Source organism: Temnothorax curvispinosus, unplaced genomic scaffold, assembly GCF_003070985.1.
Source record: "Temnothorax curvispinosus isolate PA1 unplaced genomic scaffold, ASM307098v1 QBEX01006326.1, whole genome shotgun sequence".
NCBI lineage: Eukaryota > Metazoa > Arthropoda > Insecta > Hymenoptera > Formicidae > Temnothorax > Temnothorax curvispinosus.
The window spans coordinates 1,270,405-1,293,192 of record NW_020216106.1 but is presented as its reverse complement, the minus strand read 5'-3'; the positions used below and the strand labels follow the sequence as shown (position 1 = coordinate 1,293,192).

The 22,788-nt window shown below is 39.3% G+C and overlaps 2 protein-coding genes across 8 annotated transcripts in view; one reads left to right on the top strand and one right to left on the bottom strand.

The window, feature by feature from the left end:
• LOC112455765 overlaps nucleotides 1-9,585 on the bottom strand; it is a 169,427-nt gene extending 159,842 nt beyond the window's left edge. For all 6 annotated transcript variants that reach the window (XM_025017915.1, XM_025017919.1, XM_025017918.1 and 3 more), the window contains exon 1: nucleotides 9,536-9,585. The gene's annotated coding sequence lies outside the window, so the exon portion shown is untranslated. The remainder of the gene's footprint in view (nucleotides 1-9,535) is intronic.
• Nucleotides 9,586-12,326: 2,741 nt separating this feature from the next.
• LOC112455764 (breast cancer type 1 susceptibility protein-like) lies at nucleotides 12,327-22,471 on the top strand. Of its 2 annotated transcripts, XM_025017914.1 has the most exons (9): nucleotides 12,327-12,629; nucleotides 13,544-13,758; nucleotides 15,107-15,302; nucleotides 15,759-17,762; nucleotides 18,248-19,535; nucleotides 20,279-20,337; nucleotides 20,817-21,555; nucleotides 21,828-21,942; nucleotides 22,021-22,471. In XM_025017914.1, exons 1-9 carry the CDS (start codon nucleotides 12,544-12,546, stop codon nucleotides 22,206-22,208), a joined length of 4,890 nt encoding a protein of 1,629 aa, XP_024873682.1. In that variant the 5' UTR covers nucleotides 12,327-12,543; the 3' UTR covers nucleotides 22,209-22,471. The 2 variants fall into 2 exon arrangements, with proteins under 2 accessions (XP_024873682.1, XP_024873681.1); XM_025017913.1 differs by having other exon boundaries at nucleotides 15,107-17,762.
• The last annotated feature ends 317 nt before the right edge of the window (nucleotides 22,472-22,788 follow it).

Sequence of the window (22,788 nt, the reverse complement as noted above, 5' to 3'; positions counted from 1 at the left end):
GCTCGAGCGACAGATAAAATAAACGCGGCGCAGAGGAAGCTGTGGAGAGGTTTCCGGGTTAATTAGCCTGTCAATGCGGCCCGCTAGTCCCGCACGGGACAATATGCGGGGGAAAAAAAAGAAAAAAAAGCAGGACGGTTGATTCGACAGCGATCGCGTCCCTTTCGAATGGCGTGATATATCGTACTGTCTGCTACTGTCGTGCCACGCATCTAGATATCTGCATCTTGTTCGTTGTTTCGCGTTTACGTCACACGCATGCATTCGCAAATACCCGAGTGCGTCAAGTCTACGTGACACCGCGGAATTTTTCCAATATTTCAGTTAGCGCGAAAACGCGATATTAGCATGTCGCGATTCGCTGCAAGTTCCTGAATGAAAAAAAGTCTCGCGGTATTTAATCGCTTATTCATCGGTGCCGACTATATAAAATTTTTGGAAATCCAGCGTTTTCCGAAACGATTTGAATAGACTTACACACAAATTTTTGTCAACTTGGAAAACTGACTTAATTTAAAAAATTCTACTGTTTTTTGTTTCGGCATCGCGTTAAGTAAAAGTAACATTTATAATAATTAATTCACAATAGATTCTTGTAATCTCTTCTTAATAATAAAAGAACTGATTAAATTGTGACGTGTAATTAATAAAAAAAAAATATTAAATCAATGTAGATATTGCAGTATTAGTTAGATTTATGTCCGTTTAAATAATTAATAAAGAAACTTCACGAAGTATGTTTCGCCTCTTTTATTTTAACCGTGGATTTGACTAAATCGCATTTTGTTTGTTATTTTTGTTCGTGTAAATCCATTCCCACAATTATGTGACATTTATATTGTAAAGATTTGGATTCTCTGAAATGAGTCGCTTAGAGACATTTACACCTGAAACCAGCACGGCTCGCGGTTTATTTTTTTCACTAACCCGATTTCATCGTCGTCCTGGCTAATAAAACCGTGTAGCAGAAACCACGATCATACGGATATCTTGTCAACAAGATTCGTTCTCTTTCGCAACGCGGCATTTTCCTAGATACGTATTATTGCCGTTGCAGTGATTCCATTGAGAGTTAATCAAGCGATCTAGAGCTTGCAATATGTGTTTACCATCAGGTACATTATTAATTTATTAAAGTTAAAAAAACGTATCTTCAAGATATAACAGCATCGTTGTAAAGAAAATTTCAGCGAATCATTCATTAAGTTAAAATCTCGACACGAATTAATGAATAGAAAAAAGTGTCAATAAATGTTTTATATAGTAAAATCGGATTAAAAGTTAAATTAAAAATCTACTGAGATAATAAAGGAACAGTAAAACTTATTATTAAAAATATACCGAGTTCTAGAACAAAGCATGGGTCGCAAGAATATGTTCATTGAGCTGTCAACTGAAAGTTGTCAACAATCGTCAATTGTATTTCGTTTACTGGATTAATACAACGGTATTATTGTTCAAACAATTCTAGTATATCTGGTGCATAATACGCACCGTATATAAGGTGTGCTATAAAGTATAACCAATACGGTCTCGGCATCCTCAGTTCATCGTACCGAGCCATCCCCGACGTCGTTAAGTCAATACTCGATCCTACAGCTCTATAGGGTAGTAATTAACAACTCCTATAGTTCGATTAAGTGTATAACCGATATACACCTATAAAGATATTTTAATCGCTCCAGTAACGAAGTAAGTAACGAGGTAATTGATATCTGATAACGTAAATAAATTCTAGCGAATCATACGTGATATACGATATATTCGTGTAGGAATATCAGATTAGGTCAATTTTTGGTATTGGTAAAAAAGAATTGAATATCATCATTATACGATTTGATTTGTTTATCTAAAATTAGTAAGTAATTAGTAACTCTTCTAGCAATCCATGTCCGACATAAGAATTTTTCGTAATTGCTAGAATACATATATCAGATTGACATTAGAAAATGTATCAACCGCTTTCAATACACAATTATTGCTGCATTTTCAATTGTAAGTGAAAGTAATAAAGTTCAAACATTACACGAGAACTCATCAAATTTCATCGGTGACGATGTACAAGAAGAGAAAAGCAATCTTCTAACGATACGATATGATAATGAAGCAATGGGCGAAGCAATTAATGACTGTTGAGAAATTAATGACAAAATTAATATAGAACAGCGTCGAAATTCGAGAAAATGTCGGACGGGAACTCGCTCAGGGTTCATCGAAAGTTAACTACGGATCAGAACAGTCCCCGACGGGTTCGCGGTCGACGTCATAAACGTGCAACATGATGATTAAGACATGTGGGCGAAGTCGTTATCCACGCTACAGGCAGCTTGCACAGAGGGTCGGCGAGCGCGTTTCTCACCGCTCATCTCGATACGATGCGCTTTAATGATGTTGCGAGCTCTCAGCGAGGGTGAGCGAGGGTGAGCGAGGGGTGACCACGGCTGTTGACCCATTTCGGACTTTGCGCACGGCCGCAACGAAGTTGCGGCCACCGGCGCGTCGCCGTCCGATGCAGCAACTTCGCGTATTATCGCAATAAGAACTTCGTTGGCTCCTGTCGTTCCCGTAATCCATCCGTTCCATTCGTGCATACGAACGTGGGAAACACGATCGAATTTCACGACCGGATGTCCGAACGGAAGGGGAGAGACGGAGGTTCTCAAACTTTACCTCACCTTAAAATTGGAAAACGCAATTCTGCCGGTCATAAAGGCCATTCGAGTCAAAGATTTCATGTAGAAATCTGCGAGTTCGCAAATAAAAATTGAGAACGAATCTTCGGAGTCGCGTTTGGGAATTTTAATAGTTGGCGAGATTTCCTGATCGCAAAAGAAGTAAAAAGATGGACTGAGAACGTTGATTCATTCATATATTTCGACGTGTATTATAACAAATGGCGTTTGTATTAAATAAAAAATGGATTCAAGATGTTTCAGAGATCTCTTTCTCTCTTTCGACGTCTATTATCAGGCAGATCTCCCTTAATGCTGTACCTTGCTTCAAGAGGAATCAATTATCCAAGTCTGAGAGCTTGTCCCTTGATTGCGTAACAAGCGATAATAGCCTCAATATTGATATTCATCGCGAGTACTCCGGACTCCATAACAACGCGCAATTAATGCCCGATTAATTAGGCATTAATTAAATTAACGATTAAATATATATATATAATAGAACGTACAATATCTCTAATAGAACCGACTGGGTTCGAATCAAAACGTGCTATGCGTATACATATTTCTCATTAGGTTAAAAAAAATCTCTTCCATCGTTTATAACGAGGCGAACGAAACTGACTTACAATTGCAGAGCCAGTCTTGGAGATCATCTCGATGGAATAAAATAAGCTACACCATCATCCGCTTCGTACGAAATATCGCAACATATCTTTTCGTTTAGTTTAATCCAATACGTCAATTTTCGATTGTCATTGTGGAAACGACAAGCAAATTTCGTATTCTTGCGACTTTGAGAATCGATATGTGATACAGAGCGAAAAATCTCATAGTTCGTTCGTTCAATTTTATTTCCTTCTCAGACGTCTCTTTTTGGTGCTCAAGAACCGACCCTGCTCGAAAGCTCGTCTTTTGTGAAATAGGAACTTGCGAAGGAGGTTGGTTCGCGGATGCCGTTGATCGAGCGATACCTCTTCGATGAGGTTGGTGTCGCGTGCGTGGCTCTCATACGCGCAACAGCGTGTCATTGTCATTGATGTCGAGCAACGGTCGATGATTGCCGCTGGCGTTGCCGGGTGCGTTATTACGATGATCCGAATAGCGGCCGAGGTCCTGAAGAATCCTGTAGGAGGGGCGTCGTAGTAGTTGTTATCGCCTGGAGGAACGGAAGTCGGCACTAGGCTATGCGAGGGTGACAACCCCTTCCGGTTCCGGCGACCAGCAATTGTCGGATAGCCAGCAACCGATCACCACGGTGAAGAACCCGATCAAAAGAGCCACGATGATGTAGATCTCCGCCTGTCCCAGTGAATCTGCTTACATACAGAACACGAAACGTGCTCGTAAAACGCACTCGACACGTACCACGTGCTTCAAACGTGCGTGCGGTCAAGGAGATAATTAAGCATCTTTGCTCAACGGCTGCAGGGCTGAAAGGTCGCATGCATTGTGGAAGGATCACCAGTGCGCACGTCGCTTAGGTGCTAATGCATGCTTGTTGCTTCAACCCCTTCAGGTATAATTTGTTATCTCGAGTATGCGTATACGGTACGATTGAATTAATTACGTCAGACGTATGTACACATCGCTCGGGGAAATGCACGATGGAGTTTGCAAAATCACAGCAAAATCAAATAAACCCAGTAAAAAATGTAGTTACGTGGAAAAAAATCACATAGAAAGCCGAAAATCGCTTTTATATATAACTGTTCGACGTAAATGTTTTTCGTTTATTGTAATGGGCCCAGGAGAGATGCGAGCAAGTTAGTTAATTTAGATAGTAAACTAGAACCGTAGTAATTGTATAGTATATCGATCAGTAACATTTTGGAATTTCAATTAATTGGGCGTTTAACAAATCGATTGTTTGGTTGGCGGATTGTAAATTCGTTGATTACTCGATAAAAACAAAATGTTAACACATTAATACAATATATTATAATTCAACATATATTATGCAAGCATAATATTATGCAAGCATAATATATGCCTACGAAATGTTATCAGTTTCTCTAGCAGTGTTGTTATAAGAAAAAAAGAAGAAATTGATTTACTTAATATAAAATAATTTCTCTCATTTTGATACTTTAATGCATAATTTCATAAATACTTTTGTAATGACAATTATAAAATTAATTTCAGGCTATACAATATCAGCGGCTAATTTATAAATAAATACAAAGATACATGCAACTTACAAGTTTGACATAAAAATTGCTTATTTTTTGTCAATTAACCTATTGTATTACATGTTTATTAATTTTTTTCGAGAAATCGAGCAACTTTAGATGTCAGGGAACTTTGCGGTTCGATAGGGACCTAATCTGCGATGAAAATTTGAAATTTCCAAAGCGAAGGAGGCTCTTGGCCAGGATCGTATTTGAAAGTTAAAACACAGGCTTGAGCCAACGGAGGACATAAGAAAAACGATACCGTTTCGTTTGTTCGTTTCATGAATTTTTCACAGCCGTCGCCATTATTATCCCTATACTGGCACCGAGGCAGGTGAACGACTGGTACTCGCGGCAGCAGCAGAAAAACAAAGCGTATTGCCATCATGTGTTATGTTCGCTCACGATAAAAAGGCGATAAAAAATTCTCCCGTGAAATTCAAACGCGTCCGCGTATAATTAATTAGAGTCTAATCCGATTTGCTAAATGATTCTAGTTTCATGCTCGAGCTTCCGTTGTAATAACTTAATTGAACTCGTGCAGCGCGGCGATATGATTGAACTTTGAACAATGAATATGCATTATCTATATCTATAATGCGTATAAATCTCAATTTGAAAAGTTTTACTTCAAGAATAGGAAGATTACGATAAGCGTAGGCGTGACTCCGTTTGAGATTTCGATAATTATACCGACATGTACGAAAAATTTCTTACGTAGCATTCAAGCGTACACGTAACCGCGGGCGGGCAAACTATCTTCCATAAAATTGCAAAACCACGCCAAAAGTCGTGCTTTATGGTTCGACTATCATGATATGAGATTTTGTGGCAGATGCTGTTACGCCGAGATGCCAAACCAAAAAAACTTTTCTCAACAAATTGAGGCCATGAACATGGAAGTCGACGAGCATATGATATAAATTGTAATTGTAAATCCGCGTTATGTCACCGTCATATGCGCGTGTACAATTTACGATGACGTTGGTTTTCACAAGCGAAATATTTACAAGTGTGAACTATTTGATATTAGTGGCGTTTATAGTTTGTAAGTATTTATAGTTCTAGATGTATGTAACGTTTAAAAATTAATCACATACGTGAAGCAAAGAAAGCGTGAAGCTGCCTGCTAAATTTAAAATACATTCATGCAAGGTTTTAATTATAGCAGATTTAATTATAGCAAAAATAACACGATTATAAACCAAGCCTATTATATCTCTATGTAAACGGTTACATAAGAAGTGTACGAGACATAGTGCGAGAATAATTAGCAACAAGCCTTACAAATATCATGTCTGTGGGAAATCTCTATAAGTCAAAACAGAAATGAAAGGAAAATAAAAACTTTGAAATCGTATTCGAATTCACATTTCACGAATGCAGAGCCTAGTCACGCTACTAATGACTCCAAAGTCTCTGCGACACGACAAAATCTTAAGAAAAATATCAGCGATTTGAGATTCCATCACGCAATACCGTTTCACAAACACATACATTTATACATCGAACAATGTGGATCACAAGCAGGGAAGAATGGCGTGAATTTGTTACCTAGAGGACCCTTTGACTTCCACAGGCCCTTGATGAGAGTGGGATCGCCGCGACGCCAATCGCGCCAACCTCGACCCCGACGAGCGGGCCCCTTGTTGGCATAGCCGGTCCCGGTAGCAGCGGCACCGCCGCCGGCTCCACCTCCGGTTATCCCACCGCCGATAGCCCCACCGGTAACACCGAGACCGAAAGAGGCAGCCCCGGCAGCGCCGGTGGAGAAACCGGTAGCTCCTCCGCCACCGACGCCGCCGACGCCGTTTCCGGTAGCACCACCGGTAGAAACACCGCCGCCGGGGCCCGGGGTGCTCGGCGACGAACCGGCCTGCGGTTGACCGTGGCCGCTCCCAGTACTCTGTGGCATCGGCGCTCCCGCCGCTTTTTCGTCCAACCCGGAAATTCCCAGGAAGCAGCATGAAATGGACAGAGTAGGGCGTGCGCGCCGTTAAACTATCGCTTCACGTTCGATCGATCAATGGGGGTTTTATGGTGGATTGTGCACTCCTCCTCCGATTCGTCTACCTTCACATATCTAACGAAAGTCATTCGGAATAAAGAGAGCTGCAGCAATTATAATAATTAATCATTATAATACTTATAGTCGTTATTTCAAAAAGATGATGTCTGATGGTTGACTTTATTTTTACTCTTTGATTTAAATTCTTCGGGAGACTACAAACTGCATGTGTGAGTGAAAAAAATTCATGTATTTCTTTGATAAATCACTGTTTTTGATCTAATGTTCGATCTTATAAATAATATATATAATGTTTAACAGTTTTACTTTACAGTAAGAAAAAATATCTCACTTAAGAAATCGATCTATCCAAAGCCGGCGCTGTTCGATGTGCGCAAACATACATATAGGATAAGTCTCATTAGAATTCTGAGAGAATCGATCTTAGCGTTAGATATGCGAAGGAGCGGTGTAATGGAGCAGAAGGTATCCATGCGAAGGATTTTTCAGGTAGGTGAATATGCTAAGAGATCAGAGGATCATATAAACTGCTTCGCTAAGTTCGCGATGGAGAGATAGGTTTCCACTAATATTTTATCGATTATTCCCGATTATCCCCTTCAATTAACGATCACGGATAATCGTAATCAATAGAAGACAGGAAACAATTCAATAACAACGGATCAAGATTGTAAAAGCATCAAAGTGATATTTTCCTCTCTCTATATCGGCGAGGTACCTAACTCACAACTAATGCATACACTTAAAGGTGGAGAGGCTTTCAATCCGCTATTGGGTCGAGGAGTGACATTGATGTAAATGGATTGACGACCAATTTACAGAGATGAATGATGAATCGCATTTTCAGCACCACTCATTGTCAGTGTGGACGGACGATGGCGATTATAACGATAAAGAGATAGAAATAAATCGAAATTCTATAATTACAAATATAATTTTGTTGAATATGCTAAATTGTTATAATTACGTAGTTATTAATTACACAACTCTATAATTGCACAATTAATATAATGTATTAAACAATAATTATATTTGTCATTATCTCTGAGTAATATTGCAATTAAATTCTAGTAAATTTATAAACAGATAACTGTTTGTTCCTTAGTGTATTTACTCCTTTATATTTAAGTGAGCGTAATGAATTTGTCATTTGAGGAAAAAGACTGCAATGTTTGAATGTCTGTAATACTCCCCACGACACGCCCATCTATCATTTTAATTACAAAAATTTCTTCGCGTTAAAGTCTCTCCAACGATATATAAAATCGATAAATAATAGAATATTAAATAAATGAGAAAAAGATTTTTATTTTATATTGCGTTTTATATACATTTTCTCTGATATCGAAATATTTATATTTAAATATCAATTGTAGTTAGAATTGTGAAAAACATCAGAATCAGTTTTATTATACTACTTGATATTTGATTTTCGAGAATAATAAACATGGAAAGAAAAGCGAGGTTTGCTCTTTACGTAGAGAAAAATACTAGGAATACCAATTTTGTCTGTTCAATAATTCTGTTCCTTTGAATACGAGAGTATTGAGGTTCACTGATGGTTGCTAAACTTGTTGCGTTCTTTTTGCAAAACGAATTTAGCGAACCGTGTCTTTTCAATGTGACGCAGACGATAGATATTCAGATTTACTTTTATGAATCAGAAATTCTTAACAGAATTTTGACACATAAATATAGAATATATAAAAATTACATGTAAGCGTTAAGAATCTTTAGTTAAAATAAATATAAAACTAATAGTATATAATTTTTCAATTAATGGGCTCCTTTTTAAATTAAAAAAAATGTGCAAAATATAGGAAACGTATGAGTCGCACGTAAATCGTTTAATTCACTTTTCAGAAAATATGAACACAAACTATATGCGCAATTATACATCAAAATTTATTTCAAAATTGCATTTTACACTCCGCTCATTGTAAACGATATTGTGTGTGCTAATAATATTATCGTCAAACTTGCTTGTGATTGTAACTTTTAATTTTAATACTCTATATAATTTTGCAGCTACTTAAATGCGCTCATCAGTATTCCGAGTTTGCTTTACCTATTTCTCAAAAGATTTAAGTACATACTTAGATTCGTATTTCACGCGCGCCGAGGATTTAATTATACAATATAATTTCAACTGAAACGTGAATCAACGATTATTAAGTGCCAGTTTCATGCATTCGTGCCAAGAGTGTCAAAAGGGCTCTCTTTTTCTTTTAACATAACGTAAAAAAATTAATTTACCGTCAGGTTTGCGAAAAATGTGATTGACGGTTTCGCAGCACCCTTAATGCAGAATCGAGTTAGCGGCATGAAGAATGCAAGTTTTATGAAGGAAATTTCTTTTGCTTATACTGCAGATTAAAATTTTGATCGTCACGGTACGAGGAATAACATCAAAAGTCTAACCACGAATAGAAAATCGATAAATTTAAACAAAGTATAATTTAGGATCAGTCTGCGGCAATCTGTATCGAGATTGAGCGAGTTATCATCACGGAAATTGCTTTTTCCGTACAAAACCTATGTCACTGTTTTGTTCTTGGTGCCGCTTGAATTTTTGATTGCAAATACGTAATCGTAAAAGATTAGATAATATATACATGTTCTTCTATCTGAAGAATCTGAATTGTGCTTTTAGTACTTACCGCATAAGGAGAGCAACAAAATACAGGCAAGGAAGAACCACCCCATACTTCATCAACAGGTCGTTCCGTGAAAAATCGTGCTACATCGTTGAACTTCACGCATACGCCGAAATCGTCAGTGGCTAGTGTTGCACATTGGAACGGAGGTTCCTTAAAAAAAAAAAAGATAAAATTTCATATTAGAATTATGTTTGAAGCAAGATAGAAATATATATTTGAAGCAAAGATAGAAAAGAGCAAGAATATTTTCATTCTAGATTTACTTTTCACTGGCAAAGTTGAAAGTAGCGGAAATTGGATTGAGAAATCTAATGCTGAGCGTCAGGCTGAAGTAGTTAAATCAATAGATATTGATATCAGCGAATATTGCTGTACTTCTATTTATATTAATAAAGAAATAAGAAACACAAGACTTATAATTTCAAATGTACATTTACCAACATGTTGTAATGTAATAATAACTGCTTCGAAAATTTAGCTATTTTCTTTAAATTTAACAATTTGCCTTAAACATTTGCCCGACCCACGTTAAAATAGGATGCAGTTGTGACCTATATCTACACGTGGAGCTTCTTCATAAGGCGGCTGCGGACGCTTGCATGATTAACTACACTACGGAAGGTCGAAAATTGCCTATATCGGTAGATTGCATCACGGAAGCATGCGAATAATTGAAACAACCCCCAACGTCGAGAGCAGCCTCCGCGCCGCGAAACGCAGGATCCGCTGTCCTATATAATCGCCAGCGAATAATGTATAAATTCGCTTTCGAAAGCGAGTCGCGCAGCGCTCTCGACATTTCCGTAAACCAGTAAATGGCTTATGCATGAGCGCGTCAGTATGAATCCTGCCTGGCTGCAGGCAAGATTATATTCCTCTCCGCGAGAACACCGCGAAACGTCGCGCTGCCCATTGTAAAATTGCTGCACGAACCATACCGTGGTCAGTGGTCATATCGTGGCTCGATATTATCGAGCCAAACCGTTCACGTATATTATTGCGACCGTTAATTTTACGATACATCATTTGTTTGACCGTTTCGCTAGAAACAATCTCTTTTCCTTTCTTAATTAATCCATCGAAATCCGCTAAATAACTTTTCGACGTTATGCTCGGACAATAAATATTACTGCAGTCTTTATCGTGATATTTTTAAAATGATCAAAAATAGCATTTTGACCATTTTAATCGAAATATATCAATTTCGAGTATTACACCAGCTGAGACAGTTTCAACAATAAATCTCAAAGAGTTATAGACTTGATCTATCAATTTGTCCACATAATAGCAGTAATAAATTGCATTGAGAAAAAAAAATATATATATATAAATTTAAGACACATATAATATATTATACAATGCATTATTTACCACTTAATAAATATGATAATTAATGCGGCATTTGAGTTTCATTGCATTCTATTAATTCAGTACATGAAATTGTAAGAGACTATTATCGGTAATAGTTAACAGAATTCCACGTGATAATTTATTGAATAATTTAATGAATGAAATTATGTTATCCCCTAAATATACATTATATGGCCAATAAATAATCGCCATTGGACGTACGCTTTAACAATAATATGCCTTAATAAGGATATACAATTTTTCATTATAAATTTATTCTTCATTATATTTTCTTCTTGTCAGAATAAGAGAGATATTTCTAATTAACATGCTAACTAAGGTTGTCAATTATATTAAAGAAGCAATTTAGGAAGAAACATCTGTTAATTGTAAAATCGTGTTTCCTGAATTTAATTTAAAATTCATTTTCAAAATTAAATTTTAGCACAGTAGAGCAATTTGTGTGGTAGTCAGACTCATTCTAGAGATATATTTTGTGTCATGCTTGCGTGTGTGCATGCGTCATGTGTGCAGACGTGTGTGTACGCGTTGTGTGTGCGATTTTATGTAAAATTCATATTTAGTGCAAAAAGATTCTATTCTGGTTTCAAGAAGCCATCTTCGATCAGAGTCATCGAACGCTGCTGCGGGGTTAAAAAGGATCCTGAGAAAGGAGATTACCTGATGAACGACGCTAGTCGAGCGCGGCGTAATCGGGATCGTCATTGTCCACGCTTGATATCGACGAGATCTCGCAAGTTGGAGTTGTACGAGCTTTACGATCTTGCGAAATTTCGCAAAACGCGAAACGGATCGCCGTCGCGCGGCCATAATCGCGAAACCGAACACCGGACTCCGGAGTCCGGACTCCTCGCACCTCGCACTCGAGAATCGCGTGAAACCGCCGGCGCCCCGCGCCAATGCTGCCAATACAGACGCGCTGCTCACTTCAGGCGGTCGAGGCAGCGCGCGCGATTCATGGCACACTGGCGCACTCTTAAGGGCGGTGCCCCAGTTTCAGCACTAATACATTCTTATGCGAAAAGCATGATTATGAATCATCCTTCGTCTACTGAAACCTGAAACTCTTCTCTCCGATCTTACGTTTAAAATCGTCTTGGATGATTTCATCGGTCGGATGGAACATTAAATGAAATTTAAGATCCAATTTCTCGCCAATTTCAGATGATCTTGTAAAATTAAGAGTCCGGACACACACTTTTTCGTAACAGTAACATTAAATTTTCGACCAATCGCGTTGCTTGAAACGGGAACGTAACGGCCATACGTTCCCGAATCGAGCAAGGCGATTGGTCGAAACTTTAATGTTGTGTCCGGGGCTTAAAATGCGAGCACCACCTACATGAAGAATCGATCTCGATCGTACCACGTGAGCTACCACTGGTGTGTACTTCGTCCGACTCGGCGCATTTAATCAATGGCGGCGCCGCGGCCGCCGCGTCGTTCCCGCGCATTGTCAAGTCCGCCTTGTAGTTCGAAACGAGAAACGCGTTTACGAGGATCTGTCAGTATTTGTCCTACCAAATTTATCCAAGGACCGTGTATTCCCGGGGAAAAAGTAGTTCGCGAATTCGCGCAATAACGAACCTTGGCGACCTTGGCGTTCCGTCGATCGAGATTCGAGACTGAGTGAAACGATGGCAGATCAAAGCCGGCCGAAAGGCATCGATCGGCTCTCGGAGGCGATACACAACCTCCAGAAATCTTTAATATGCACGATTTGGTAAGTCCGCGTATCACGCGCGTTCATTCACTACGTCGCTGAAACCCGAACAGTTCGGTACCCGCACGATCAACTTGTTTTTTTCGTGCGTGATGACTGGGACAGATATAGGTTAGAATTCGAGCGGTGCAACAAGTGTCCAGCGTAGCTCGCAGGCAATCATGACTCACACCGAGGCAGTTGACAATTTTTACTGATTCTGCATAAGGAACATTACATTAAGTAAACTCCGAGTACTTTAATTAAGTATCAAGCTCGCTAGAAAATGTTTTTATCTAATGTCTAAGCAGAGCAAAGAAGTATGTTAACAAAGGAATGCATGTCGAACATAAGTTTATGCCGCTATTTGATTGTCAATCACTTGTGTGAATCAAGATTTGATTGATTTTTTTCAGAACAGTATTTATAGGTAGTCATTAAATAACAGTCATGAGAAACATTACATTAAGTGAACTCCGAGTACTTTAATTAAGTATCAAGCTCGCTAGAAAATGTTTTTATCTAATGTCTAAGCAGAGCAAAGAAGTGTGTTAACAAAGGAATGCATGTCGAACAAGTTTATGCCGCTATTTGATTGTCAGTCACTTGTGTGAATCAAGATTTGATTGATTTTTTTCAGAACAGTATTTATAGGTAGTCATTAGATAACAGTCATGAGAAACATTACATTAAGTGAACTCTGAATACTTTAATTAAGTGTTAAGCTCGCTTATAGATTTTTTTATCGTCTAAACAGAGCAGAGAAATATATTGACAGAGGAATGTATGCCAAACATAAGTTTATGCCATTATTTAAACAATGTGTGTGCAGTTAATTATGTTACAAATGATCAATCAATTGTGAATCATCTCGTGAATCAAGATTTGATTAATTTTCTTCAAAACAGGATTTATCTAGTCGTTTCTTCTTTCAGCTTGGAGCTCATGACAGAACCTACCAAGACACGATGCGGTCATTCATTCTGCAAATCATGCATAGGAAATGTCTTGCGGAAGAAAAGCGCGAGTTGTCCGCTCTGTAAGATGAGTCTCAATAGACGCAACATTTCCAAGGATGATCATCTGCAAATCTGTATCGAGAAGTTCAAAAAACTTGTCACTGCCATCAAGAAGGACAGCTGTATCGACAGTGAGTACATTCGAAAAATGTTCATTTTTTTTAATTGATCTAAAAGTTTATTCAATTATATTCAAATTAATGCGATATTAAATCAATTTGGGAATCTGGAGTACATAGATCAATTCTCAATTAGAGGAAAAGCGTAGAGAGCTAGGATATGTTTCCTCTGGGAAACGACTGCTACGCTATATACCAGAAGTAGCTACGCTACGATATTGAGAATCATTACTGCCCGGATAATAATCGTAATTTTTGCGCCAACTATTGATCCGCGATCCGCTATTGTGTTATTCAACCAGGAACGCGAAAGTTAAAAGCACTGCACGGTAGATGCCCCGCCGTAAAAGTACATTAAGTGAGGCCAGCACTACGTTCTTCGCGGCGCGCGGGATGGTGGAGGCCTGAAAAATTTAATTCTCGATACTCTCGGGTGCCTCGATTCACGCTATACGTTTTAGAGAAAGCCTCAATGTTTTATGAGGCCCTGGAGTTTGGGTATCACGTACCTTCCTGACGTTATTCAGTTCCCTTATGTTGAATATTCGAAATGTCCTTACTATAGATTTTTCCTTTTGCCTTTGACCGTATTTTTCGTTTTTTACTTTAACGTCACGCAATACGCGGTGCAGTAGTCAGATTTTTAAAAAATACATTCTATAAAAACGAAAAATTGTGTAACGTAACCGACTATGTAGAAAACAAACTGTTTTTATTTTATTGTAAAAAAAAATTATATGGTAAAATACATGATTGGAAAAATGGATATGTGGCCAGGCACGTCGTGATTTTGTATATAATTTTATCACGCTTTGATTATAAAATATATACGTTAAAAATTAAAACGTATCGTGTTTTATGGAAATTGCGCTCCTCTCTGAATAATAATTCATATCCTATCGCGCAATAATTCTATCGACGCGTTAGGCATTAATACGTAGTAATACGTTATATCATATATTATTATCAAAACTACTTTATCTCTATTACGATTTTCCGCGCGAAAATCGGATAAGATAAGAGTATTGATAAGTTTCCACATTTAAAGTATACCAAGATTATTCATAGATTTCCACTGCAATTTTCAGAATTACATTCTCTTGAAATTTCTTAATTGCATAGATTAATACGCTCCATATTCTAGAAATAAAATAAACAAAAGATGAAATAGAATTAATGACATTGTTTTAAATTATATGTAACTATTTCCTGATTAAATATATTGATTCTCAAGTTGATCTTTTCATAGCTTTTTTATAAGTTAGATGTAAGAGTATAGTTTCTTTAGCAATATCAGCAAATAAGACGAGACGGGTTCGCCGATATCTGCGATAAAGCTCCGATAATATTCGTGTTGCAGTACTATCGCACTCGAAGCAGCCATATGATACGAAGGAAAGCTGCTCTTATCCGGATGCTAGACAATCTAGCCGGGACTCTAACAAAGAAACGTCGTCTAACAAAGGAAAGTCCATTCGCCAATTGAATCAAAACGCGAACAAGCAAACCGATAAGCCGTCGACAAGTCACGGAACAATGATTGACGATGATAATCCGCGATACGGTTTGAACATGTCAAAAGAGAAGCCGGAAACTTCGAGGTCTTCCCGCGCTTTCTCCGGCGACGAAAATGACAATGCGATTCACAGCCCACCGGAATTCAAAGTTCGCACGTGGCTACACTCGTTTCCCGATAAGCAGAACACCGATGATTTGATCGCGAAAATCGAAATACTGATCGAAGACAAAGCTAGGCCGATGAACCCAATATCCGACGACAATGATGAATCAGATGAGACCGGTGAAGTATCTCACGACGGGATCGACGCGAGTCGCAGATCAAATCAAGATAGAAAACGGAGTACGGATTGCCCGAAGCGTATCGACGAGGACAGCGCGTTGTCCCAGGTGACTAAAGGGGCGAGGCAGATTGGCGAAGTAATAGAGATCGATTCTGATGCGAGTGAATTGAAATACAAGGCTTCTCACGCCAGAATATGGGCAAAGGAAAGGCGTGAGCAGGCTGCGAGGTTGGAGTCGAAGGATATCGAGGAAACAGTCAATCAAGGTAACTCATCATCGACGACAGCGCACGATCGGATCGCAGCTACGAGTCAGAGTGCGACGAACACATCTACGACCACTGAGCAATCCACCGCGAACTGGTCCCGTGTGATCGAGTTCGGGAAAGAGATGAAACGCGCGAGAAAGAGGAAGGTGAAGAAACTGAACGTGAGCACCGAGAAAAATAAAAACGTACCTCGGATAGTCGAAAACATTAAGCTCTCGCCAGGTAGCAAATACGATTCGTCTAGAATTGTGACGACTTTAAATAAAAGCGAAAAAGAGGCCGATCAAAAAGGTCAGATGGAATTACATGAAAAAAATATGACCGACAGTTCGAAATCATCTTATCCTTCGATGAGCACATCGTATATTACGCTGGAGGAAGGTAGGAAGATACACATAATGAACCTGAACAATGATCAAATGAGCAAAATTATCGGCATTGAAAAGGCCGCGGAAGAATCTCAAGATCCCGCTCAAGATTTATCGCTAACGCCGCAAAAAAGATTAACCGTATTAACGCCGGAGAAACTCAACGAATCTATACACGAAACAGCCAGTGACGTATCGCAAACTGCCGGCAGCTTTAGAAATTCGTCCTGCTTGCCGGCCGAAAAACAGACTCCCGGACCTCGAGAGACCAGTAAGGGGACATCGAGTGACGCTGTTTCTCCTCAATCTTCGACGCCGAACAAGTCTCGATTATCCTTGAGAAGAAAGCTGATGACTAGCGATAACAAGAGTCATGATTCACCGCCATTAAGCCAACTTCCGCTGTCGTACAGAATATCGGTTGACAAACACGGAGAAGACATCGGCAATCGCAAGAGCGTCAGTTCGCCCGTATCCATGGACGGTAAACTATTTGATCGATTGAAAGTTGTGAGACGTGACTTGAACCGTGACTTCCCGTATCCCGTGAAATTTATGCAATTGGGTACGTTAATTAGGCGGCGTAATGTTCAATATTTGTTCCTAGGCGGGACTAAACACGAACGGTTGATACCAGCGGAAGTTGGAGTTACCCCCGTGTACAATATGCAGCAATCGGCCAGTAGATCCGAGGCACATGTAGATATATCTTTTAATCCGTGGAATAATTCGCAAAACTCGAGTAACAATTCCGTGGTGAAGAATATTTATTTGGAAAATAACGCGAATTCGAATCAAGCGGTTTTGAAAGAATTTCCGGCGGCATCGTCGATTTGTCAAGCTTCAGCAACTTCGACGCCAAAAAAAGATGCGGATTCTCATTTAAATCGAGAAGAGAGCGGGACAGTCGTACGTTCTTCAAGCGCAAATCAACAATTGGATAAGTCGATCGAGGAAGTCGCTGAGGAAAGCGCGCGATCTCTTCATAAAGTATCTCGTGCGGACAAGAGCGCGATTCACAGGACGATCTCGCATACTTATCCAGGAACGTCAAAATCTATTAAACTGCTGTCACCGGATAAAGATTCGCAGCTGAAGTTTCTGGAAATAGACTCCCCAATGAGCGAGCACGAGAAGTTGAGACGCGCGCTCTGCCCGAGTAAGTCCGCTATCAAAGGAAACAACTTTTCTGAGATGAAAAGTTCACACCTCGCAGCGTCTACGCTAGATAAGGCACAGGAACCTTTCATCGAAAGCCTCTGTAAAAAGAAGAAAAGAATGAGATGCGCCAGTGACAGGGAGATGTTTGTGGACGGATCCAGTGATGGAAACGACGATTCCAACGACTCGGTCAGTAGTCGAATTACGATAAAACTTGACAGAGGCAGCAAATTATCTAAGAAAACGAGATCGAGTCGTTTGGATGCGAATAAAAAACGTCGTTTGAGTTCCCCGGACGATCAAGATGTCGAAGTAATCTCGTCGACTTTTGAAGAACAGGATGTGCCCGAGAAAAAATTGAAGACGTCTAACTCGGACACGGAATCGACGACCCATGTTACAAAAAATTTAAAGAGGTATTAATAAAATTATGTCTTATTCGTCTTATTACATATGATTCTTATATAAATCAGTATTTTGTCATCTCCTATTTCTCTACTTTCAACGTTGCAATGCTTTTCCTTTCATCTTTCTTGTTATGATTACATTTTATATTTTTAATATCTACTTCAATTTTATTTGTGATTGTAGAGATACCTATCATTATTACTATTGATCACAATTTTTATCTACAAATCTACATAATTAACGAACTGTTTTATCCGAAGTTCAATGTGTCTTTTCTTCCTTCCTTTTCTTTTTTAATTACTTTGCAACTTTTTGCAACTACTTTGAGCGATTACTGTTATGCTGTTATTACCGTTACTTTTTAGCCGAAGTAATGCAACAAAGCGAAAAATAGCACGCTGCGCATTTAATCTCAGAAAAGTACTCTTCTCATCGAGAATGGTCATAGTTCTTTTATTTATATACCGTCATAATTTTTTTTTTCTCTCCGAAGACACAGCGACGATCAATGTATCCAACGGAACGCATCGATTACGGACACAACTACGAAAAAATGTTCGGCGAGGCAGGATTCTAACGAAGATCACCGTACTCAGGATATAACCGATAAATGGAGCAATGAACATGACGCGACGCGAAAAAGGTTGAAAGAAAGCAAAACTAGCCAGAATAGCGTCAAATCAATGAGAACCCCGCCCGAAGAAAACTCAGCGGATCATCAATCGTCTCGCTCAAGTAACGCGCCCAAGATAGAGAAGCCCAAGAACACAAAGTCAAGCCAGAAAAGTTCCGCGAAAGAATCGGATATGTTTGAGAGCAGTAGCTTGTTCAATTCGGAAAATCTTGATTATATACTACAGCTACAACCAAAGTTGAACACAGACGATAATACATCGAAGAAGATTGCGGACTCTTCTAACGACGACATCATAAACAGAGTGCTACAGATCGATCGATCGCGAAGTAATCCCGACGCATGTCGACCGCCAGGTTCTACCCCGCGGAATGATATTACAAGGCAAAAGGACAGCAGGGAATACTTGTTACAGGACACTTTTGACGAGATCATCGCCAACGTTGAGCAGCCACAAAGCGAGGATTTTATACCTTGTACCGAACGGTCAGATCGCAATCCCAATCGCCCGTCGGCGAAACAGAAAACGTCGAATTGTCTCGCGATGACAGATGAGTCGTGTGGCGGCGCCATGCAGGAAACTCCGATCGTACCTCCGTCATCGACGAACGACATGTTTGAGTACCATTCTCCTAGAAACGCTAGGAAATCACTTGCAACGAATACCAGCTCAAGAAATTCTGACAAGGAGAACGTAGCCTGCAGTCAAAAAATACACGGTTACGGGAGTGACCAAAGAGGTAGAAAAGATGCAACGGTAAACGCCGATGTGATTGACACAGACTCTCATAAGAAAATCGTATCGAAGCATAATGTATCGCGAGAGAAGGCAAAGTTCCTTGAAGAGCGTAATACTTGGATACAATCGGCGGATCGGCTTCACGTTGATGACAGCGAAAAGCAAAGAGCCACAATTTCTGGCAACAGATCAAATTCAAAGGATGATACTTTCGAACATGATACGCTCATGAATATTACGCAGCAACAAGCTCAACTGCAAATGTTAGAAGAGGATCTATTCGGCACCGCGGCCCGAAATCAAGCAAGAGCGACAAAAGTGATTTCGCAGAATGATCCATCCCTAAAGGAGCAACGTACTCCGAGGAAAAGAAAGCAGAATATTCAAGATAAAAATATGGAGCCAGAGGTAAATATTTGTCCTTATATGATACTTTTATATTTTTATCTATTTTTTAAATAATTTTTAAATAACAGTATTTTTTAAATACTAGAGTATTTATGTATGTTTTTTCGCAAAAATTTATCTTTGGTATTTTCCTATCATACATCGAGTTTCTACAAAAAATCTTATAAAAAATTGAATGTATAGCTGCAAGTGTAACATTTATGTCTAATATATTTGTATAGTTATCGTAAATTTGATAACGCGTGGGGAACGCAAGGGAAACGCATTGCAAGCAGGTTTTCTTGGGGCTTATGGAAATTTACAGAAATTTCTATCTTATCGAAATTATTAAAGTACGCGTAATTAACTTTCTTGCGAATGCAAATTTAAGGTCAAAATTTGATCCGTAATATTAAATGTAACAATGTAGTAATATACATGTTAAATTCTATTAAATTTCGTAAACGTCACAACAGGTTTTTACAGCCCGCTTTATGAGCGAGCACTTTACGTTGGTCTTGTGTAGCATTTACAGTAGTTTACATAGAAATAGCAGCGAATGCATTATGAAATAGTCTGTCCCGTATATATATCATCTTTCACAAGCTTGTGCTACAAAGTGCGCTATTTGCAATCTCATTTAATTCAGTCAGTAATTTATTACGAAATCATGATATGTGATATATTTTGATTCTACGGCACAAAAGCTTCTCACTCTACAATATAACGAGGCTCATATAACACTTTTGTGTTTTTGAACGCAGGAACGTTCCGCCGACGAAGACGACGTGGTGGAGAACACTCCTGAGAAAAAGATGAAGAAGTAAGTACTCGGACTTTAAGCTCTTCTCTTTTAACGTACACTCTTCGTGCTCGTGCTTACATGTTTCTGCGAGTTAGGTATTATGCCTGCACGTGGTCATAAATACGATAGTGTACGTACACTGTTACGTGATTGACAAAGAAACAGGCAGGAACTGTCTTTCTGCTTTTCCAAACTTTGAACAGTATGTAAAAAAAGATATAGGCAAAAAGTTAAAAATAATAAAATCAAAATAATAATTTAATAATGCGTGTAAATAACGTGTGACGATTTCTTGAGACGTATAGTTTCCACTAGATATTCTTTATATACTCATTTTACAGTAACGCTAATCGGAATAAAACAGTTTTGCCTGCAAATACGCGTTAAAATATGTAAAATACGCGATTACTTGGAAAATCAAAAAGGGCAATACTAAATATTTCCTTATTAATTCGGAACATGCACGAGGTACATATATTCATATTGTAATGTTGCAGCGGGAACAAAACGATCGAGTCAAGAGAAAGTATAAAGATAAGGTTTTTATCGCCGATCTCGAGGACCTCCGAATGGACACCAAATACGGGACCGAATCAGAGAGCTCGTTCTCTCCTGGCTGGCGCGAACACACCTACGAAACCATTCGAAATGTGTCCATCTTCGCCATCTTCATCCATCTTCCACAGTACGCCAATGGTAGCGCACAACTCCATCAATCGTTCTGACGCATTCGCGGGGAGCAAGAGGCCCGAGCGTATAGAAAGCGGGAATATCTTATTGGCGAAACAGGTGGACACGAAGACGCTGGAGAATGTCCGTCGGCAGTCTGAAAAGCGAGACCTGTGCTTCGTATGCAGCAGCTTGTCTCCGGTCCAGATCACTACCGTGAAGGAATTCGCGGCGAAGTACAACGCGAATTACGTAAACCAGTTCGACCGTGACGTGACGCACGTTATCGTGAATACTACCGGTGAACAGAACGCGGCGAAGAGCACGTTGAAGTATCTACAGGGTATCGCTCACCGAAAATGGATAGTCAGCTATAGATGGATCGAGGACTGTATCAGGCAGCAGAAACTGCTGGACGAGATTCCTTACGAGGCTACCACGCAGAATAACGTTGGCATTAATGGCGCTGGACCTCGTAACTCGAGACTACGCGAGAAGGGTCTCTTTGAGGACTTCACGTTTCTGTGCGTCGGACCGTATGACAACGTGTCACTAAGGCAATATCAGGTCAGTGTTCGGACCTAATTTTCGCGGCCAGTAACTAGAGACATCGCATTCCGAGTTTCGCCTCCAGAATCGCTGGAACATTAATTTTCCTCGTAGACGCTGTTAATTTATGTTCAAAAACGCGACAGAGCTTCTTAGACTGTAATTAAAACCAATTCGTTGTATGTGTCACTAGACCGGAAGGATTTTTATTTACACATTTGTTCGCAACCGCGGTATTTAAAGTTGGACTCGGTCCAGATCCATCATGTAAAAATACTTTTGGTTTTTAGGACTTGTTACTCGCTACCGGAGCCACAGTGGTCGATTCCCTCGATGCTTTGGCTAAGATAAGGGGGATGAAGGGCGTTGTGATCCAAGACAATATTCACGACGAGAAGACAATCGGTAAGTTGCCACAAATAAATAAATGTATGCTCGATGAAAGTACGTATTAAAGTATTTATGTTTCGGTTTGCCTGATAGAACATTGGTATCGAACTGCCAAGGCAGCGGCCATTCTTGTGGATTGGATAGTAGAATGTATCGGCCATTACACATTATTTAACCCCACGCATTATACGGTTCTGTCACCACAGGAATTTTGTGCCATCGGCTATCCACGAGAACTCGTAGAAGATGATGAGGAGTCCGATGATAATGACCCGATGTAGACAGAGAAAAAAATATATATATTTGTTATTTGTTAATAATCCGTGCCATCATTTAGTATTTTTGGCAGAATAGCGAAACATTTACGATAGTATTTTCATATTAACTGTACTTCATGTACACATATAAATTTAATTCTCGTTACATCCGATATCTATCGATATGATATTAACTGTTATATATGATTTCATTGTTTCTACTTTTGTACACAGTATATATGGCCAACTGTTACTAAATATATTGTAATTTATTTATGCTTTTCTATAATAAAAACTACTTATTTTCTACGCGTTAAAGTCCTCTCCTTATTTCCGTACAATTTTCGTACGAGATTCGCTCGAGATCAACATCTTCGTTGCTCATTTGCTGTTCCACCATGAATTCGTTTTCTGTCCGCTTTCCGAAAACTTCTTTCCGTCTGGAGATCCATCTTACGTATAGCATTCCAATTTAGCCTCGAGAGTTTCCCGAGACCGCGGGAAATGCCGGTCGCAAAATACCATTTTCGAGATATCTGACGCGCGCGCGCGTCTCGCCAATGGGAGAATGTAAAAAAGAGAACACGAAATCCATACGGATGTG